General features: G+C 47.7%; 1 protein-coding gene across 2 annotated transcripts; it reads right to left on the bottom strand.

Moving 5' to 3' along the window:
* Window positions 1–131: 131 nt before the first annotated feature.
* marchf5 (membrane-associated ring finger (C3HC4) 5) lies at window positions 132–19,092 on the bottom strand. Of its 2 annotated transcripts, none has more exons than XM_067235771.1 (6): window positions 18,746–19,092; window positions 10,968–11,170; window positions 3,677–3,807; window positions 3,329–3,512; window positions 2,557–2,723; window positions 132–1,882 (listed from the first exon to the last, which is right to left on the bottom strand). In XM_067235771.1, the coding sequence occupies exons 1-6, from the start codon at window positions 18,787–18,789 to the stop codon at window positions 1,766–1,768; spliced, it is 846 nt and encodes a 281-aa protein (XP_067091872.1). In that variant the 5' UTR covers window positions 18,790–19,092; the 3' UTR covers window positions 132–1,765. The 2 variants fall into 2 exon arrangements, with proteins under 2 accessions (XP_067091872.1, XP_067091873.1); XM_067235772.1 differs by having other exon boundaries at window positions 18,953–19,085.
* Window positions 19,093–19,867: the final 775 nt, after the last annotated feature.

The following is a 19,867-nucleotide window of genomic DNA, read 5'->3' as shown; positions in this document are numbered from 1 at the left end:
TGTTCACAAGAATGTAATTTACCTTAAAGGACACACATTGAGGTTGAATGGGTAATACCTATCACATGAGATCTAGCATTAGCAATATTTTGAAACCTTGGACAATATTCGTGCAACACAGTACACCCACATTAAGATTTGAAAAAATACATTTATTGACAATCGACCATGAAACTATAAATTCCAAAGCAATGTCTGTACAACACATTTATACAACTTCGATGTCATTCTTTTGGCATACTTGACTTTCTTTCATGGGTTTGTGTAGTTGAGAAGCCAAGCTGATCATATTTGCAGACCTTTGGACTAGTTCATCTGTCTACCAGGCACAGCTTAGAGATGTGCACAATAGATATTCAAGTGGTTTGTTGGTTTATGGCAAGCCTTTCAAATTCAGGAATAACTATAAAGAGGCAGTACTACAGTATATAACTGAACATGTGAGTTGTTAAAGTGAATGTCAGTTAAGGTGAGATGAATGAAGCACAAACGTTAAGTCTTCAACAGGCGACATCACATACAGAGTTCTTAAACTAAAATGTCATCATGTGGACAACATATCCTCTACTAGTGTTTATATCTTGAATTAAAAGGCAACGCCTCATCACTGCACCAGCGGACTAGGTTTTCAAAGGAGTCGTAACACCCAAGACCTTCACAATCGAAGGATCATGGAGCTGATGTCAGTGCTACCAAGCTTTCTGCTAGCTCTCCTCAGAAGCATATCCTCCACCACCAAGTACCAATGCAGACCTCCATACAGCCTCAGAGCTCCTGATCACAGACTGACGGACACACTGACACAGCCATAAGGGGGATTTATAGGAGAAATGCCAGTGATCCGTCTGTAATAAGGGTCCACTGAGGTATTATAAAGAGTACCACTCAACAGGAACATGTCAACAAAATGAGATATAAAGCTAAAAAGAGACACTTCAAGGCATATTGTGTAAAAAAAGACCCTCCTCATTAATCTTTCAACATGATACAGTTTACTTACACCTTTTTCACTTATCAGGTTTGCACTTTAGTAAATGATTAAGTATTGATACTTATTCTATATGAGTATTATAGGACTGTTCTAGAGGAAGTAAAGAGTCAGGTTATGATAGCTACGAGCTATATGGTTCACTGTGATTTCAAACCATTTCAATTAGCCTTAAGTGACAATTTTATAATTATTAATGACTTAAAAAAAACATTTTATACATACAAGAAAACAATATTCCTGAACATAACACCCTTAACATTGGCAAAGGTAATTTCAAAACGGCAAAAAACAACATTATAAAACAATCTTTGATAACTACAAAACTTTCTAATTACACGTGCCACATATTAAATTGCCTCTTAAAATACAACAGTTGTTGTTTACGTGGTAAAAAAAGAAAAAGAAGAAGCAACCGCTCCGAACTTACCACTCCAACACTGCAGTGACAAAACAACGTCACATTCAAGGGAAATGAAAGCTTGTGTGCATGAGAGAGTGTGTTTTGTCAATGAGCGCAACGCTGCACACACACATTCTTAAGATAAAGTCTTCATAGTCCGTCTGTCTACTCCATGTGAAGCTTTGAGAGTTTTATTAACTAAACAAACGACAGCACAGTAATGATAGTGTTGGCAGCAGCGTGGATAGAAGACTCCACAGAGCAGAGCTGAGGGGAGGCGTGGGAGGTAGGGGGTACCACCGAGCCCATCGTCCAGTCTTCCTACTCACTGTTCACTGCCATGTGCTCCCCCTGCCAGCCAGAGCCCCTCCTCCTCAGGCCTCCTCCTGATCGGGGAAGTTGAGGATCTTACGATGGGCTTGCCTCAGGTACTGCTGCTGCTTGAAGTACACCTTAAACGCCCCCTTAATGGCCACAAAGGCAATACCTCCCTGCAGGTGAAACACATGCATGCACATTAGCAGTTATCACTCTACACAAGCAGCTCACTCAAATCAAATACAAGTAGTGATGACCCATTTAGTTTTCAAGCCATGTTGTAGGGGTTTTCCCATACACTGATGTTGTCTTCAGATGAGGTGGATACTATAAGCCCCTGAGAACAACACAGCCTACCTCACTGTTGGCTAGTTTACCTCACTGTTGGCTAGTTTACCTCACTGTTGGCTAGTATGAGTGGGAGAATGTGGTATGGGGATAATACAAATGGCTGTGTGTGTGCACGTGTTCCATCGTGACTGTATGTCTGTCTGCGAATCGTGGAAGAGAGAGGACAGAATGTCCAGTGTCCAGAGTAGGTCATTTGACACGAGTCCTACCTCTCTGGTTACCTGGCTGTCAGCACTCATTCAGGTGTGTGTGTGAAAGGTTCAGGGTTCACAGGAGGAAAAGTAAAGGGTGGCCTTAAAGATGACAAAGATTAAAATCGGACAGTGATATGGGGAGGGGAGGGGGGGGGAGGCTATGCAGGCAGATGTTTCAAGGTGCTACAGGGGATGGTACGGATACTCCTCAGGAGGTGATCACATCAAGTCACCCAACGACGATAATAATGACATATTGTAGTATCCTACTGGCACACAGGGGTACGGAGGGTCATCCTCACCAGGATGGTCCTCTGCAGGTTCGAGTTAACGCTGCTGAACATCAGCTTGCCCACGATGGTGGCGATGGTGGGGAAGACCAGGGCGCCACACAGGATCCTAGTGGCCGACACGTGGTCGGCGAGGGGGCTGGCCTCCGCGGGGATTCGGGGCACCGGACAGCCAATCCCTGGAAAACAGACGGGGTGGAGGAGGAGGAGGAGAGCTTTAGTGTGAGTGGCTTTGTTCCTGTTTTTATTTAGTTTTGTCCTCAGGCCATGACAAGTCTGTAAAGTGATAAAAAAAACATTCAGTCAGTCACCTACTCTATCTGTGCCTGTGTGTGTGTGTGTTTAGCTGGCAGGCCAGTGGGGGTGGAGGAGCACACCTGCTCTCGTCCAGGCAAGCTGAGCCTGCACAGACAGAAGGCTGCAGGGTCGGGCTGAGGCTGGGGGTCTGGTTTCCCCCCCCCCAGCGTCCATCACTAGCTTTAATGATGAGCTCAGTGGAAAAACCCTAATGGACCTCCCAGCCTTCACACCAGTGCCAGCAGACTACCCCAGCCTGCTCCGATGTCCACACACACACACACACACACACACACATGTTGACCCAGGGGGTTCAGGTGCAACATTCATCTAACGTCGCCACGATATCACAGCTACGCTCCCCTAAAGGATATCTCATATCCCCGCCTGCTTTCAAACATAGTCCCGACGCTGAAACGTCCAGCGGTCTTATCAGGCTGGGCCGTGTCCCAGAGCTCCCGGCGGCAGAGTGAAGGTGTGCCCTGACCTGGGAAGATCCTGTCGAGGATCTGCAGCTTGTTGGAGTACTTCCTCCAGAGGCGCAGCACGTAGTCCTCCCAGCGGATCATCTTGCCCAGGATCAGCATGACCGGGATGGTGGGCAGGCCGATGAGCAGAAACAGGGGGTCCGCCCGCTCCATCACATCCAGACCTTCCTTGTGGCCCACCACCTAGGAGGGGAAGGGAGAGGAGGGGGAGGACAGCCATTTTATTCACCCATTTAGTTTGAATTCAGACAGGAACTGGTATTGGATACCAGGCAGGATGACAGAGAGGCTGACTCGAGGGGGTCAAAACCTCAGGTGTGCGTGTGTGTGTGAGGCGGTGGTCTGACCTGCATGACAGTGACCGCCCCGTACGTGACGGCTGTCCAGTAGATGGAGCCCACCATGATGCCGGCGGCGGCGAAGGGGCAGGCCTTGGAGATGAGCCTGTCAGCCAGGTCCAGAACATACACCACGGGACCTGAGAGAGCACACACACACACACACACCACGGGTCAGGACCACGCCCAGGCATACCTGGGCTGGAGCTGCAGACAGGAACACAAGGCAAGGGCGCTCCATGCATACCAGGCCGTACGTCTAAGGATGGCCTAACCTGCCGAGTGTTGCCCACAGATCACACTGCATTCCGCAACGCCTCATTCCCCTCACAATGGCCTGCCTGTCTCATGTACGCTTTGAGCCGAGGTAGAAAGATTAGCCTTGCAAAGAAAGCCAGAACTACTGGTTTGTACCAAGCGTACGGCGAGGGATGGGGAGAAAGGGGAGAGCCTCTGTCCAGCAGGGGTCATTAGATGGCTGTTCAGTCCTCTCAAATCCTCACCCTCACCTTCTCAACAATGCAAAAAAAAAAAAAAGAAAGGAGCACTTGAATTAGCCTACAATGAGGAACGAGGCGATGTGAAAACAAACACGGGGAAATGCGGAAACGCGAGTGCACATTCGCACACACTCCTCGTACATTCTTGAAGCACACAAGGAAGGTGACCTCAACCATGCGGAAATGCTCAAGAGAATCGACTTCCTTCGGTATGCCACAGTTCTCAGAGAAACAGCAAGTCACTGGGTTGGACTGGGAAACATTAAGGAATGTGTGGCGACAGAGATACTGAGAAAACATGACTTTTCTTCCCTTCTCTGTGCTCCTCTCACTGTCCTGGACCAACAGCATTTCAATTAAAGTCACAGTCCTACCCTGGCTCAGACAGACTTACAGACTCCAGTTTCCTTGAGGCAAATCCCCATAGTATGACTTCACTGCCTGTAAACGTGTAAATAATGACTGCATCATTAGAAACCTCTGAGAAACCCAGTGGTCCACATTGACACCAATATTCAAACTGTCCCCAAGATATGCACCCTCTCCTTTACTACTGGGACCTCTTCATCTCTGTTGTCATCTGCCTCCTCCTCCTCTCCGGCATTCCAGGGCCACTCCAGGGAAATCATGCAATATTTACGGGGAGGCAACCTGATTTCCTCATACAAGCCCTCCAGATGCTATTAATACTGGCCCCAGGAGCTCATACTGTCGAGCAGGGAAGACAGACAGAGGCAGGGACCCCATCTCTCCTGTCTGCGGCGTATTCATGTCCCCCCCCCCCTTGTTGGGCTTAAGCCGTTTGCCTCAAAAACGACAGATAAGGGGCATCTGGAAGTTCTTTTGCAGTGTCATTGTCCTCACAGAGCTGTGTTCAGTGCCATTTGCAGCTCTGGTAGGTGAGGGGAGGTAGAGATATCCTCGGGGACGAACTGAATACGTGGCACTGTCGTGACATTGTGACAGCGTTGCCATGGCACCCCGCTACCATGGTGCTTGCGGTGCCCATACCCCCTAGTGGACCTCATTACTTCTTCAACCCAGTGACAGACATTCAACCCTGGCAATGTCCACTCCAAACTGCTTGTTACTACCTGGGGAGAGAAAGAATGAGACACTTTCTCCCATTACGAAAATTCACCCCAGAAGTCAGAGTTCAGAATCAGAATCAGAATGGGATTTATTCGCCATGAAAGTTTGCACAGACAAGGAATTTGCTTTGGCAGGAAGGTGCATACAATAAACATATAGGGACCTAAAATTTAAATATGTGGACTATCTATACTAAGGGTACATGAACTAGCAGTACTAGCAGTAACTAGCAGTACAGAGTTTGCATACAAATTGCCTTTTGAGGGATCTTAAGCCCACTATCCTAAAAGGAGTAGTGTCATTTTTCAAGCTATTCTTAGATGACCAGGGTATTCTGAGGTTTAGACTTCAGGCACTTTGAGCATTATGGAAAAAAAGCTATTTTTAATGACATGTTTGGCTAACCATACCACCATGAAGTGATTATTTATAAAAGGCAAGCCACAAGTGGTCAAACTATGTTGCCAATTCTAACACGCTTAGGGTTTCCGAAAGCTTGTAGTATATGTTCTATCCTTGGAGAAAGCTATGAAAAATTTTCTTGGATGTTGTTTCTGTTTGGCGTTTCCGGACAAAATAAATACTTCCCCACTGAATAGTCTCAGAAACCACTAAGCATATAAAGCCAGTCTTATAAGTTAGAAAGACGCATTTGAACAATGAGTGTGAGACATTTGATCTGGCATCAGAGCACATTTCATTTCCTAAGTTGTCCTGAACATACCGGCCCCACTTGCGTAGTTCGAGCATACTGCCAGCTAGTCGTCTGTCCAGGTTTCTGCTTTAGTGCACCTGTGTTTGCCAACCTGATTGATCTTGCACCGCTTGAGAGCATTAATCTGGCATATTTCGATGACAGTGTCGGAATCCCTTCCGCTTTCTCCCTGCCTAAGCATTACGTGATTCCAACCAGAGGGAACTAGGTCATCCTTAATGGCCGCTGGCAGAAGGAAAAGCTGAGCAATTCATTTCAAGCCTTGGCATTTGATTCCATAATTAAGATAATTAAAATAAGGATGAAGAGGGAGAGAGGGCCATCTCCTCTTTGGCGGCCGGGCAGGCATGTGTACCCTTCTCTTCCAGCAGAGTGAAGGAGAAAGAGCCGCAGCCAAATGATAGAGGGGGGGGACGGACGGACATTAGCTCTGCTGTGTCCAGAGGCGCACCACCGCACAACTGATGTTCACCCACAGCTAGCCAGCCAGCTAGCTAGCCTGTCCTCGCCCGCTGCCCGCCACTGCAGCTCCCAGGTCCTGAGAGGGATGGGTCCTGTCAGCTCTGCAAATGAGCTGGCCTCCGCAGAGCCCCCAGAGGAAATCCCTTCTGTCAGCCTGGCGTTGGGACTCCTGACACCAGCCCCCTGCTCCGGGGGGCCCCTGACACCAGCCCCCTGCTCCGGGGGGCCCCTGACACCAGCCCCCTGCTCCGGGGGGCCCCTGACACCAGCCCCCTGCTCCGGGGGGCCCCTGACACCAGCCCCCTGCTCCGGGGGGCCCCTGACACCAGCCCCCTGCTCCGGGGGACTCCTGACACCAGCCCCCTGCTCCGGGGGGCCCCTTACTACCCCCCCCACACACACACACACACACACACACACACACACACATGGAAGGCTGTCCTCCTCATGGAAGGCTGTCCTCCTCATGGAAGGCTGTCCTCCTCATGGAAGGCTGTCCTCCTCATGGAAGGCTGTCCTCCTCATGGAAGGCTGTCCTCCTCATGGAAGGCTGTCCTCCTCATGGAAGGCTGTCCTCCTCATGGAAGGCTGTCCTCCTCATAAATAAGCTGTGAAGGCACCCCCCTTAAGAGAGGGGTAATCGAAGTCCTCGCAAACACCCGACAAGCCTTGTAACCTCGATAACCTTTTCTTGAGAAGCGAAATGGGAGAAAATGTGGCCGCTGAGAAAGTACACACGGTTCTTTCCAATCTCGTCTGCCCCCCCCAGTGTGTAAGTACACCACGCAGGGCCCAACCCTTCACTTCGCTTCAGACGACTGCAGCAGGCAGACAGCAGAATTTGTGCTAATGCAGCATTCCCTTCCCTTCCAAGTGCACTAATGCATATCTATGTCTCCAGACCACAGACGCGGCTCAAAAGATCTGTGGCCAGACTAAGTGAAGCACTTCTCCTCTCAAGGATAAACATATTCTGCTATGCAACGACAACACGGCAAGACCAATGTTATTCAGGTCCGAATTAGAGACCGCTCTTGGCTTAGACGTACTGCAGTGGGTGCGCCATCATGCACACCATTGTTTTGTCTATCTAGAGTAACACATTTTTCAGTGACGTCTCTCTCTAGGATTAGGCTTTACCACCCGAGGGCTGCAGTGCGTTTCCGAAAACCTCCTAGGGAGAAGTTGAGTGGAGATTCTGGCCCTGATGCAGGCTGGGAGAACAAAAGGAGAACGGGGTGCTAGGCAGAATGCTGATCCAGGTGATGCCATCATCAGCACTCTGATTGGTCGCCTGCTGTCCAAGAGAGAGAGCGCCCATCTATTTTTGGGTGCTGGGGTGGGGGGGGGGGGTTTAGTGATTCATCAGCACAGCAGTGGTGGCAGCCCAGCCTCTACTTTTCCCTGCTTTTGTCTCCTCCACCACCGAGCTGAGCCGTTCACTCTGCCTTCCCTTCCCTCTCCCTCTCTCTCTCGTTTCATGGCCTCATTTCCTCTCACTCGTTCTCCCTCTCTCCCTCCACCCGTTTGTTTGCGCACACGGTTGAAAAGGGAGCACTTTTTCTCCCAGCGCAGCCTTGCTCTTGCTCTCTTTCTCCACCTCGTCTGTCTGCTCACAGAGATGCGAGGGGGACCTCTCCCGTCTTTGGGGACAGGAGGCAGACTGCCTGCCAGGCACACTGGTCCAGACTTGAATGTCTGCCGCATCACAGGGGGCCCTCTTCGGTTTCCCATCTCCCACGTCTGTTACGCTGGGATGCAGCCTCACCCCGTATGGTCTCGTTCTCCTTCATCTCCAGTCCCGCCACTAAACATGAAGGGCGTCGATCTATTCCTCTCCTCCATCCCCAACTCCCTCTACGCCCCTTCCTCCCTCCCCTTTCCTGACATCAAGGTGATTTGTGAGATTTTCTGTAGAGGTTCATCCCTCATCTCTGTTGACATCGATTGCACACCCACCTGTCCGGTTGGTTGCCTGATACAGGAAGTCATTAAGTGATTGGTTGCACACAGGTCTTCCCACGCAGCAGCCCACGTCTACATGTGCAGAGCTGTCAGAGACTTCTATACACTGTTTAATCAGACGGTAAACCTGCCAAAGCCTCGGTTAACTTGTTTACCAGCCTCAATAAATGATGAGTGATGGTGGCCTACCAATATGACTGTATAAGGGCAGCCTCTCTCAACGTATTAGCGCCAGATAGAGGCTTATCCCTTTTCAAATAAACCGTGGTCCTCAGGACTATTGTTCTATGGCGGTTGGTCAAACCGCACAAGTTATTTGGAGACAAAGAAACACAAACAAACTCTGGAGTGCTTGTGAGAGAGGAGCGGCTGAAAAATAAACACGTTCCATGGCAGCTACATCTGGTGGAAGAGGCTGGCTGAGAAAACAACTAACCTCAAAACAGGCATATCAATATTGTGGTCTGTCGAGAGGCGGTTTGGAAATGGTAGCTGCTGGAAGATGAGATTAGACACAAGTGTGTGTGTGTGTGTGTGACAAGGGACACCTGGGATACAATCAGGAGACACTGTGGCGGAGTTCACGTTTTCCACGCTCGTTACGCGCCGCAGACTGAAGGGTAAACTGGAGAAATGGGCGCCGCAATTTCACAGCTGGCCACGGCATCCCAGGCACTGTTCCACAGCCCCAATCAGAACCAGAAGAACCGGCGGCCCGCCGGCCGCTGAAGAGACGCCGCGACAAGGTTATTCAGTCAGCCATCCCTGCCACGCTAGGCTAGCCTAATGCAGTTAGGCTAATCTATACGCAGCACATTCATTTCCATAATGGGAAAATAAGAAGATGAGGCAGAACGTCCCTGACGGACAAATAGGAGTGTGGAAACTTCCCATTGAAATTGACCCTTCACCTTGTCTGGTCTACCCAAGGGATTAAAACAAGCACCGATGACATTTGAACGCCTGCCCTCCAACCAAATAATCTTCACTTACGTGTGGTCACAGTAAATACTATTTGAAATACTAGGCTGTGAATATTGTACAATTTCATAGTATATACTTTAGCCAGGCCACTGTTGAGGAAAGGTAATATTGGCTTTGTCAGTAAGCCAGGTCCTTCAATGAGGTGGGAAGCGAGTAAATGGGCAAACTGTACAAATGGTTAACAAACGACTCCTCAAAAATCACTCTGACAACCTCGTGTGGCTGTACTTTGGACGGCAAATGAGTCAGTGCTTCCTGTCCTGTACTTACAGTCCTGTGCTTGACCTATGGCGTTGTCTTCCCAGTCAGGGCTGTGGGGAGTGCGTGTCCTGCCGTCCACCCTTAGCAGGACATGCTGCTTATAGCCGTGACTGAGAGCACAGCCAGCTCCTCTATAAATACACCTGGAGCTGTTTACCAGGCCTGCAGCCCTCCTGCTGCCCTTCATTGTCTTGTGGCCAGGCGCCACCCGCTCCAAGGTGGCACCTCCACTCGAGCATGCCGGCTATGTAGAGGAGAGGGGAGAAAACGTTTAGCCGGTAATGACGCTCGTTCTTGGCATCGCTGTACTCTTGAGGGCTGCTCGCCTATCCTAATTAGATGTGTTACAAATGTGCGTGACAGGCGGTATTTCCTGAACCGTTGTCAGAATTTCACCTTTCGAAAAAAGGCCTCTGCGTCCCCGACACTGTCAAGGCTGAGATTGCGGTCATTAGAGAAGCAGTGGGATGAGCTACGAGAGAGGGAGAGGAAGAGTAGGGAAGAAAAAAAGAAAAAAAAAAGTACACAAGAAAGAGAAAAGAGAGAGCGATAGAGAGGGCATGAGAGTCATCAAGGCAGGGAGAGAAGTTGTAGTCGTCCGAGGAACGGTGGTGTGCATACAGGGTGACTCAGTGCCTCTGTTTGGAAACAATTCATGGTCCCGTCACTCTGACGCGTTGGAATAATTACAGTAGGCAGCACCTCTCAATTGCCCCTTTGCCAGGCAGGCTTGGAGCTTGCCAAGATAATAGGCAGGCACACAAGCTTGTTCCTATTCCTCTGCTAGCTGAAAGGGTGTACTTACTTCACCCAACACTGGCACTGCAGTAAATAAACCTGCTATGAGTCAAGGCAGGCTGAACAGCTTTAGGAGGTTTGTGATTGGTTCCCTGCTGCCTGGTTCTGACTCACAGCCCCTACTCTCCAGTTATTATGAAGACGGACTGAAGCCGTTAATACTGTACTCCCAAGGAGTACTTGAACGTGCAGTTTACATGGGAAATTGCCCTTGAACGATGCTCTAATATTGTAAAGTAGAGGAGAAAAAGGGTTGCTATGACATTATGGCAATAAAGCGGGCTTACTGTAGAAATAGGAGTGATTGCTACTTGATGGCGTGCAAATGGACTTCAAAGCAGTCTCATTTCTTTCTAATACAATCTCAAGCAAACTGGCAATCACAGGGAACAAAACCATATCAATATTCTCCACAGAGGAATTTAAAACAATTATGAAGCATTATTTGGTCATTTTAGATGTTCTATATCTACTAATCAAGCAGTCCTCCATCCCTCCCCTCTCCTCCCCTCCCCTGTCGTACCCAGCTTGGGGAAGACGATGAGGTACTCGGCGTTGCACTGTGGACAGGCTACGCGCGCCGTACTGTTGCCCCTTTGCTTCTCGTCCACCCAGCGCTGCAGACACGCCTGATGCACCCACTTCGTGGAGCCCCGGCAACGGCACGGACGCACCCATTCGGCCGTGCGGTCGTCCTCGTCCGTGGCGAAGCACACCCAGCAGCTCCTGCAAAACAGACGGGAGAGAGTTCATCCACACGTCAGCCGACACAAACACATCCACTGTTTGTTTGTTTTGTATCCCCGCCCCCATCATTAGACGCTCGTCAAGCAATAACTATTCAGATGGATCAGGACTCTTGCATGCCTGTGGTTTATGTGCATTCTGATTACGTGGCCTTCCCCTGTGTAAACATCAGAGCTACTGTGAGCACACTGGATGATTAACGGCTGTTCCCAGGGTAGTGCAGAGACCGGCCTGGGCCACGTCATAGCCACTCCCCTCATATGGGATATAACGATGGCCTGAACAGGGAAGTAAAGCCTACAGAAGCTCCTCCCCTTCTGAGCTGAGTGGCAGGCAGAGAGAGTAGGAAGTCGGGGGGGGGGGGGGGGGGGGGGGGGGGCAATGTATTCAAACATACATCATCATGACCTTGTATTCCTCCTTAGGTTGCAGACAAGCTTTCAAAAGCAGTACGGCTGAGCTCTCAAAGTAAAGTTTGTCATGAAATCCTCATAAACATTTTTGTATTTGATAGGGACATCGGAGAAAAACACCCCGGGTGTTCACCGAAAAAGCTGTCCGAGAGAGAAAGCGAGCAAGAGAAACCTCCACATTTTCTGCCATATCCTTAAGGTGACTGCAGCACCGGCGGTAGACTGTCAGCTAAACAGTCACCTCTTAAACATGTTCTAAGCCTCAGTATGGTCATGCTGGGGGCATGTGTGAATGACAACAGTGGTGCTAGTCATAAAAGACTCCCATCTGAGAGACACCACAGTGAAATTCTGTGGCTGGCAGCAACACAGAAAAGTCGTTGGCCAGTGACAGCGCACAAATCAAACAAGATCGATAGCAACAAGGAGAAAAAAAGAGCAAGAGAAAGAAAGAAGAAAAAAAAAGCACACTAGCGAATAATATCAAGCACTCCCTTACAGAGTCAAACGTGTCAAAACCAACAGCCTGGACTGCCCATTTCCCTCTGTATCTTGATCCAACAAACTCTGGTCAGATTAAATGGTCGGAAATCTGTCGCTTGACCAGCTTGTTTTGCATACTTCCCCTTGAAAGTGTTCTTTGTACCTTGGTGGCAGTGTACACCCAGCTGATAGGATGCTGTAGCTGGACTACTAGGCAGTAAAACAAGGGAGGGCGGAGAGATAGTGAGACGGATGCTGTTCCTCCTCTCTCCCTCCCTCCCTCCCTCCCCTGCTTGCCTGCCTGCCTGCGTGACATCCAGACAGATGTTGTATCCTGAACCGTTGCCAAGCCATCATTTAATATATCCCCCCTCCTTCATCCCTCCCTCCCTCCCTCCCTCGCACACAGCCAGGGAGCAGGCCATAACGAGACATTAATCAACCTCTACTCCTCTCCCTTCCTCCTACACCATCACGTACACACCATCACATACACACCATCACATACACACCATCACATACACACCATCACATACACACCATCACATACACACCATCACATACACACCATCACGTACACACCATCACATACACACCATCACATACACACCATCACGTACACACCATCACATACACACCATCACATACACACCATCACATACACACCATCACATACACACCATCACATACACACCATCACATACACACCATCACATACACACCATCACATACACACCATCACATACACACCATCACATACACAGCATTTAAAGAGGAATGCCTTTTCAGTCCAGGAGAAAGGGGTAGGGCTGCAGCCTAAGCAATATCAGTGAGACACAGCCTACCTTATATATTGCCCACTCACTAATAAGAAGAGACATGACTTGCACTGAGCGACTGGTCTCCAGTTAATCACACACACTCCCTGTATGACAAATTCACATGACATATTGGTTTGGTTGCCAGAATGAGACCACCATAAATTACAAGTGTCTCAGTTTAACTTCTGTGGAGATACCAGATATCTGACTATCATGACCTTGTAAAAATACGAGCATACCGTTTTAATCAATCTGTGGTGTGGGACCTATGCCCAGAGTGTGTCGTTGGGTAGCCAAGATACTAATGAGGGACTACAAAAAAAAACACCACATATCTCTCCCCTGAGGGTGGGCACAAGGACATCAGAACTATATTAACAGTGCTAAATGCTAAATGAATGCTAGCTAAATATTAACTACCAAAGAAAAAGCAGAGACAATTAACTACAGCGACTGCATCTAAGCTGCCATTTTCAGCCTCGCACTCTCTCTTACAATGGGAAGTTCCATCGATGCTGAGGCCCTATTTGCAGCCCGCCCAGTCTGTATGCCATTTGCATTCCAATTTCCATTATTACACTGAACCTTGAGCTGCTGGCATTTGAGCGGCTGAATGAAGCAATGATTAATCTCCACCTCTAATAAAATCATGGCATCTATTAATATGACGTGACAGAGGGTGACAGTTGTCTTGAGCTCGTATAGGTCTCCACGGATATTATGATATCTGTGAGAGTTCTCCTCCATGAATAGGACGTTATGGCCATATTTTGGTGGTCCCATAAGAATGCAGGCTAATCACTCTGTCGTGGAAGATTAGTCGTTCATGACACATTTTATGGGAACATTAACCTGCATCGAAACTGTATCCAAGTATATCCCACAGTGCTCACACTGCTTATGAACCAGGCTAAAGTTTGATCTTATGGCCTACATTCCAAGTATTTGAGCAGCACGCTAGAAATTGGAAGTTCTCTCTCCAAGTAAAGAAGGCAGGCAAACCTTCTCTGACCAAACAGGATCACATTGAGCCGACTCCTACTTCTTGTCTGTATGAAAACACATGGCAGTTGAACCCACAGGGAACATGTGACTTCCCGCCCCCTCGAAGAAAGATGAATGAGCTATTACCAACAGCATTTCATCCCACAGAGTATCACCCTACATCAGCTTAAGTGTCAAGTATCATCCCAAGAGCCCCCATTGTCTTGGTACCAGTGGGTAGCAGCGATCTATCAAGCTAGAAACTTCTCTGGAGGAAGAGAAGGAGCCAATACCCCAAACTCCAGACACAAAATGACACTTCAAATCAATAGCTACTCCGCTACTTTGTCTTGTTGTGCTAGTCTTCTAGGGCATCCTCCATGCAGTCACTCATCCTACACTGGACCTGGTCCATCACGGCTTGTGTGAGCAGTAGGAGGAGGCCGAGATGAGATCAGACATGGCTGAAGAGAATCCCATAATACGTCATGGATAATTAAACCTAGCCTTCTCCCAGACCTGCATAATGGATGCCAAATCTCTGGGCATCTCTGTCAATGCCCCTCAGCCCTGGGTGCGCTCTGCTACGGGGGCCACAGGGGGCATGGTGGTGGGGGCCATCTAGCCTCCCTGAAGGGCTGTTACGGGCCCTGCACACCCGCTCGATCAGGTACCCGTCTTGATTTTCCATCCTCCAGCCAGAGCTGAATAAACCATGAGACTGCAGGAGGGCTCTCCAGAGCTCAGGGATCGAGCTGCTCAGGTGACCTGGACCTGGGGCCGGCCCGTGTGGAGAAACTGAGACTGGGACAGAAGCATTGACCTTGCAGCTTCCCCCCCCCCCCGCCCCTCTCTTTACCATCCCCATCCTGACCTCTACCATCGTCTCTTCCCATCACTACACATCTCAAATGACTTGGTTTGATGCCTATTGGCCGCAGTCACCACATGAAGAACAAGCCTCCTTTTGAGGGGGTGACAAAATAGAGGAGCAGGTTATTTCCTGTTTTAAGTACGGACACTCTTTTTTTCTCCCTGATCGTCAGACCATGGAATCACGCGGAGGACATTCGTTAGCATAGCCTGTCTAACCTGAGCTGTCCATGGGTAAACAATGGCCCGAAAGGTAAGGGATCGCTTGAACATGAGCTGAGGGGAAAGCGGGGACAGAGACGGGAGGGTTGAAATGGGACGATGAGACGCTGATTGGAACGGCGGACAGACGTCTCCACGGGAGCGCGGCGGCGGCAGGAGAACAAAGCCGGATGCGGGCGCTCGCCCAGATTCTGTTGCCGTAACCTGGCCTGGCTGCATGACAGCGCCCGGTACAACAGCAGAGAAACATTATCCCCCCCTCCGCGAAACTCGACCCCCCACCTCGGCCCTTCTCAGCAAAATACACACATAAGCAGGTAAGGCCGTGTACCAAACAGATACAGGTAGGCACAAGGATTCCCTAATTCAATGTTGGTGCCACTTGGTCCTGTACTTGAAACAAGAGACAGTACTCTGCTTAACAACAGTTTACTGTAGTTAGACCACGACTGTCCTACATGTCTCAACATGTCTTAAGTCATTTAAAAGCAGCTTTTGTACTTCTGAATTAGCTCACTGAGGGGTTTAAAAACAAAAACAAACTAGAAATAACTCGAATCTACACATATTGAGAAGTGCTTTACAGAAGCTCATTTCTGCAAGGTGACCTACATTGTATCACTTATGTTAAACAGGCACATTGAGTAAGGTTTTGCTGTTTCAACAATGCACTTTGTCCAACCATCCACTAAGAGACTTAGAAAATCTCAAGGGTAAGGAGGACATGTATTAATTGTCTTCTTTATGTGCAATAAAGCTTGGTTGGTTTTGAACACCCTCCATGTTCAACCCTTTCTGCCAGGACTGCATAAATGCTGCTGCAGCACAGCAACCAAAGTAGGCTACTATTGGACACAAGTGTTTATATGAACAAAATCACTGAGAAGAAATCTGGGGGCTTTTGAGAGCCAAGAAAGCAGTTCACCTACAGGTTGGTGGTCTCCACCTCATAGGTGCAAGACAAAAGCAAGCCAACAGGGTAGGGTGGAGTATCCCGGGAGGTAGAGGATGTGATTGACGTTGTGTACAAAGATGAGTGCAACGGCACAGCTATTTTCTCATCGTTTCACAAGTCAGGCCCTCACCCTTTAAGGGCCTAAGCTATTCCACAAAGGCCTCTTTCAGTCCGCGGTGGTCACGTGACTGTGGGAAAACTAGAGGTTCTGCAGCACAAAGGCACAGAGCAGGAGCACCGGATCCCAGCCCACAAAGGTTTCAAATAAAGGATAAGGTCTGGGGGCTTCTGCACGTCTGCCTCTCCTCCAAAACAAACAGGCCCTGTCTGCCTCAAGTTCACAACAAACAGAAACTATCCACTCCACAACAGTGAGATACACTCGGGCCCACAACAAGCCTCAGCTGCAACTCATTTTTCACAAACAAGTAAGCAAATGAACAGCTTGGCTCCCTCGGCTACAGTGCGGTGACACTAAGACATTGCTAAGGACAGTTACTCCATAATTGCTACAAACACCTGCATCTAGGAGTACTCCATGACAACCTTGTTCATTTCTACACAGTCTAGCACATATAGGTACTTCATTCCCTGTTATTTTTTTAACACCTGTATGGAAAAAGCAGGCTGGGACTTGCCATATGGTTTTTGTTTCCAGTCTGACTGGCCCTGTTGCACCAAGTGGGGTCTTTCCTATATTTGACTGTTTGGCTGGTGGATGGGATCCAGCTAGCTCCCCTGTCCCCTCTATTCTGCTTGAGAAAGTCACAAGACACGCTAAGGATCGCATTTCATGCCAGTGTGCTAATGTGTTTTCCCACATACCCATCACACCCACTTTAAACACGGCACCTAGTAGCACTGACTTTACGCTACGTTCTAATCATTTGTGTCTGTCGGATAAAAATGTGTGGGCTAGAAAAGGCCCATAGGATTAGAGATGGAAATATAGGTTAAAATAAAAGACAGTCTGACCAAATGCAGACAAGAATAGGAGGCGGGAAAGGGGGGGGGGGGGGGGGTGGAGGTTGTGTGAGCCAGTAAAAGGTCAGGCAGGATTAAAGCGTGTCTCCCTTCTCTATTCCTGAAACACTGCATTGCAGGGGGAGTCAGCTGCTAGTGGCAGGCCTAGATAAGAGCCTGTTGAGCCTTGTGTTTGTCACTGATAGAGCCCAGTACACAACCTTCCAAAAACCAGTGGAACATAGCATATAGTACTTCTTCCTGCTATCTGTTTCTTCAAACAACATCAGGGTTGTTCCTTCTGCACGGTGCCCCACGAGCATGCAGCACTGATGTACATTTCTCACACAGGGCTCCTTTCAGTTCTTGGACCTCACAACAACAAATAGTTTAAGTTCCAATCTTTGACACAGTAATAGAAAAATGGTGCGTTACGTGACAAGGTTAGACTGCTTAAGCATGATGTCAATTGTGTGAGATTTCTGATGCCAATGTCTAATTCAAGAAAAACAGCTCACTAATGCACTTTGGTACTGTTGTGGCAGTTTTTATTTATTTTATACCATTCAGACAAGAGCTGGGAATATTCTGCCAAATACTATCCATAATTAAACAAAGATTGTGTTAGCAGGGTCAGGACAAGCAGTTCAGCCCTGCTCCACAACAGATCTATAACTCAATGCTGGATCTCGACCACTGTTGTGTCATTCACCAGAGGTCACTCAATACTCAACTCAGAATGAGGTTAAACAACAAATTGTCTGAAAAATCAAGGGAATCGACTTGACTACTCATTTAAGATTAGGCATTTCTTGCACAGCTCAGAACAAGAGAGCAGGGTGGTAATGGAAAGTTAAACACAAGGCTCTACTCTTTATGACAAATAGCTCTTTATGACTTTACCCTACTCTTTATGACTTTACCTTACTCTTTATGACTTTACCCTACTATTTATGACAGTCAAGACAGACAAATTGGCGTACAGGCTATGCACTATGCATTTCAAAATAAATTCTGTGCCTTATTAATAATTTAAAAAAATACACACTTAGCTGTATGTTAAATAGCCATTTAAATGGTGCTTATTGAATTAATTAAATCTGTAATTGAAAGAATACTATTGCACTTCCCAACATGCTCTAGGCCTATACCATGTTAAAATACCATGTATTTTACCTAAATCTGCCTGTTCTCAATAACTGGTGAAGCTATGTTACTTTTTAAAGGAGTGTACATCCGAGTAGATACTGACAACCTTCAAAAGAAAGAAAAACATTTTTGTTGTTGATTCCTACAGAAATTGACTGTGTGACTTTGCTGACTGAGTAGTCGGATACACACAAACTTAACCCTGGACTGTTGTTGTGAGTCCTACTTTGGTCCACATTATCGGGGTAAGAAAACAGGCAAACGGTGAGAGAGCTGATGCTGGTGCAGTTGTGTTTATTCAGTCAAAAGTTATTGATGAGACCTTGGAGAGGAGACACGCCCTCACCCTAACACACCAGACAGACAGCTAGTAGTACTACTACTGTAGTTGGCTCATCCGCTCCCCAATTCAATTGGACACACCTGCCTGGCAAACTTTTTACAAATGTGAGCAAGTTTAGCTTGAAAATTGTGACACTGAGATTAATCTGGCCACGTTTTTGATTATTTAGCTAGGTTTCGAATCACAAAGCACTTACTTTTGACTCAATATTCATGGACACGGTGATGCTGATAACTGAGTAGACAGCAGGGCCATTAGCTGTTAGCTAAGCTAGCAAGCTTTAAGCTGGCCATTTAGCGTTTAAACATTAGAACTTTATAGAATCCTTACGTCGAGTAAGATACTCACCTGTCCAAATTTTGATGCATTGCCGTCGCGTTCTGTTCCGCCATAATCGAAGCTATTTGAAAGCACCCAACAACACTTAGCTAGTTACCAGCTAACTAGCTAGCAAGCAGCTATGCTGCAGTGTTTGGCCTAGCAAGCTAGCTAGCTAAAGTCGGTCAGCAGATCAGGCCTTTTGTTTTGTAACGACACGCAAGTGTGCAAGCTCACCAAAATAATGAGGAAGCTTGCTTTTTCAACATCCAACACTAACCCGTAACTTTGCTGTCATGTGAGTTAAGATAGAATCTTGCTCAAACACTTAATTGCCATGAGTATTTTTTACATCGGTGTGACCGCTTGACAGCCTGTCTATGAGGTAACGCAAAGGACCTGGCGATGCGCACTGCGTCACCAACCATAACAAACCCGTCAGCGGCGGAGAGCGCACACATTTGCAATGTGTTTGGGATATGTAGTTCGAAAATATATTTTCCTCCCTCATGTGGCCAAAAATATCAAACTAATGTTGTAAACCGTTCTGACGGAACTACCTAAAAGGCACCAACCCTTCTTTGGAGGACGAGCATCATGAAGATACACATATGGCTACAGAACACATCTTATTGCGGTAGGATTCTTGCTTGTATATTAGTCAAAGCGTTTTCCAATACCATGTTCATTCTAAGGGATATGGAATGCATGCCTGATTCCAATTAATGCGTTTCTTAAATTGTGATCGCATAATGGTAACCTGCAAAGAAAGGTTTATATTAAGGAACATCGGTAAAGAATGCTTGCAAGAATGGATTTTGGGTGGTGTAACCTATCTTGCTTAGCCTACTAATTTGCACAATCAATACAAATTCAGGGACACCAGAGTTGGACTACATTTAGTGAACAAATGCCATGATTGTTAGTAGGCCAACTTAATCAAGTGAATATTCTAGAATAAAATGTTCATCCTGGTAGTGTCCGGCTTTTAGTAGCCAATAAGACTAAACTTTGCATTCTGAACGAGTTGCGCAAAGAAACTACAACTCCCAAAGCCTCTTCTGCATCATCCATGCGCCGCAGTCAATCAGCTGTTGAAGCAACTGCTGACTCTCGGCACAAGGGTAGTTCATTTGTCATATCTAAACCCAG

This window comes from Osmerus mordax, chromosome 5, assembly GCF_038355195.1.
Source record: "Osmerus mordax isolate fOsmMor3 chromosome 5, fOsmMor3.pri, whole genome shotgun sequence".
In the NCBI taxonomy this organism is placed as follows: domain Eukaryota; kingdom Metazoa; phylum Chordata; class Actinopteri; order Osmeriformes; family Osmeridae; genus Osmerus; species Osmerus mordax.
Note: the sequence above shows the minus strand (reverse complement) of the source record. Positions and strands in the feature narration are given on the sequence as shown.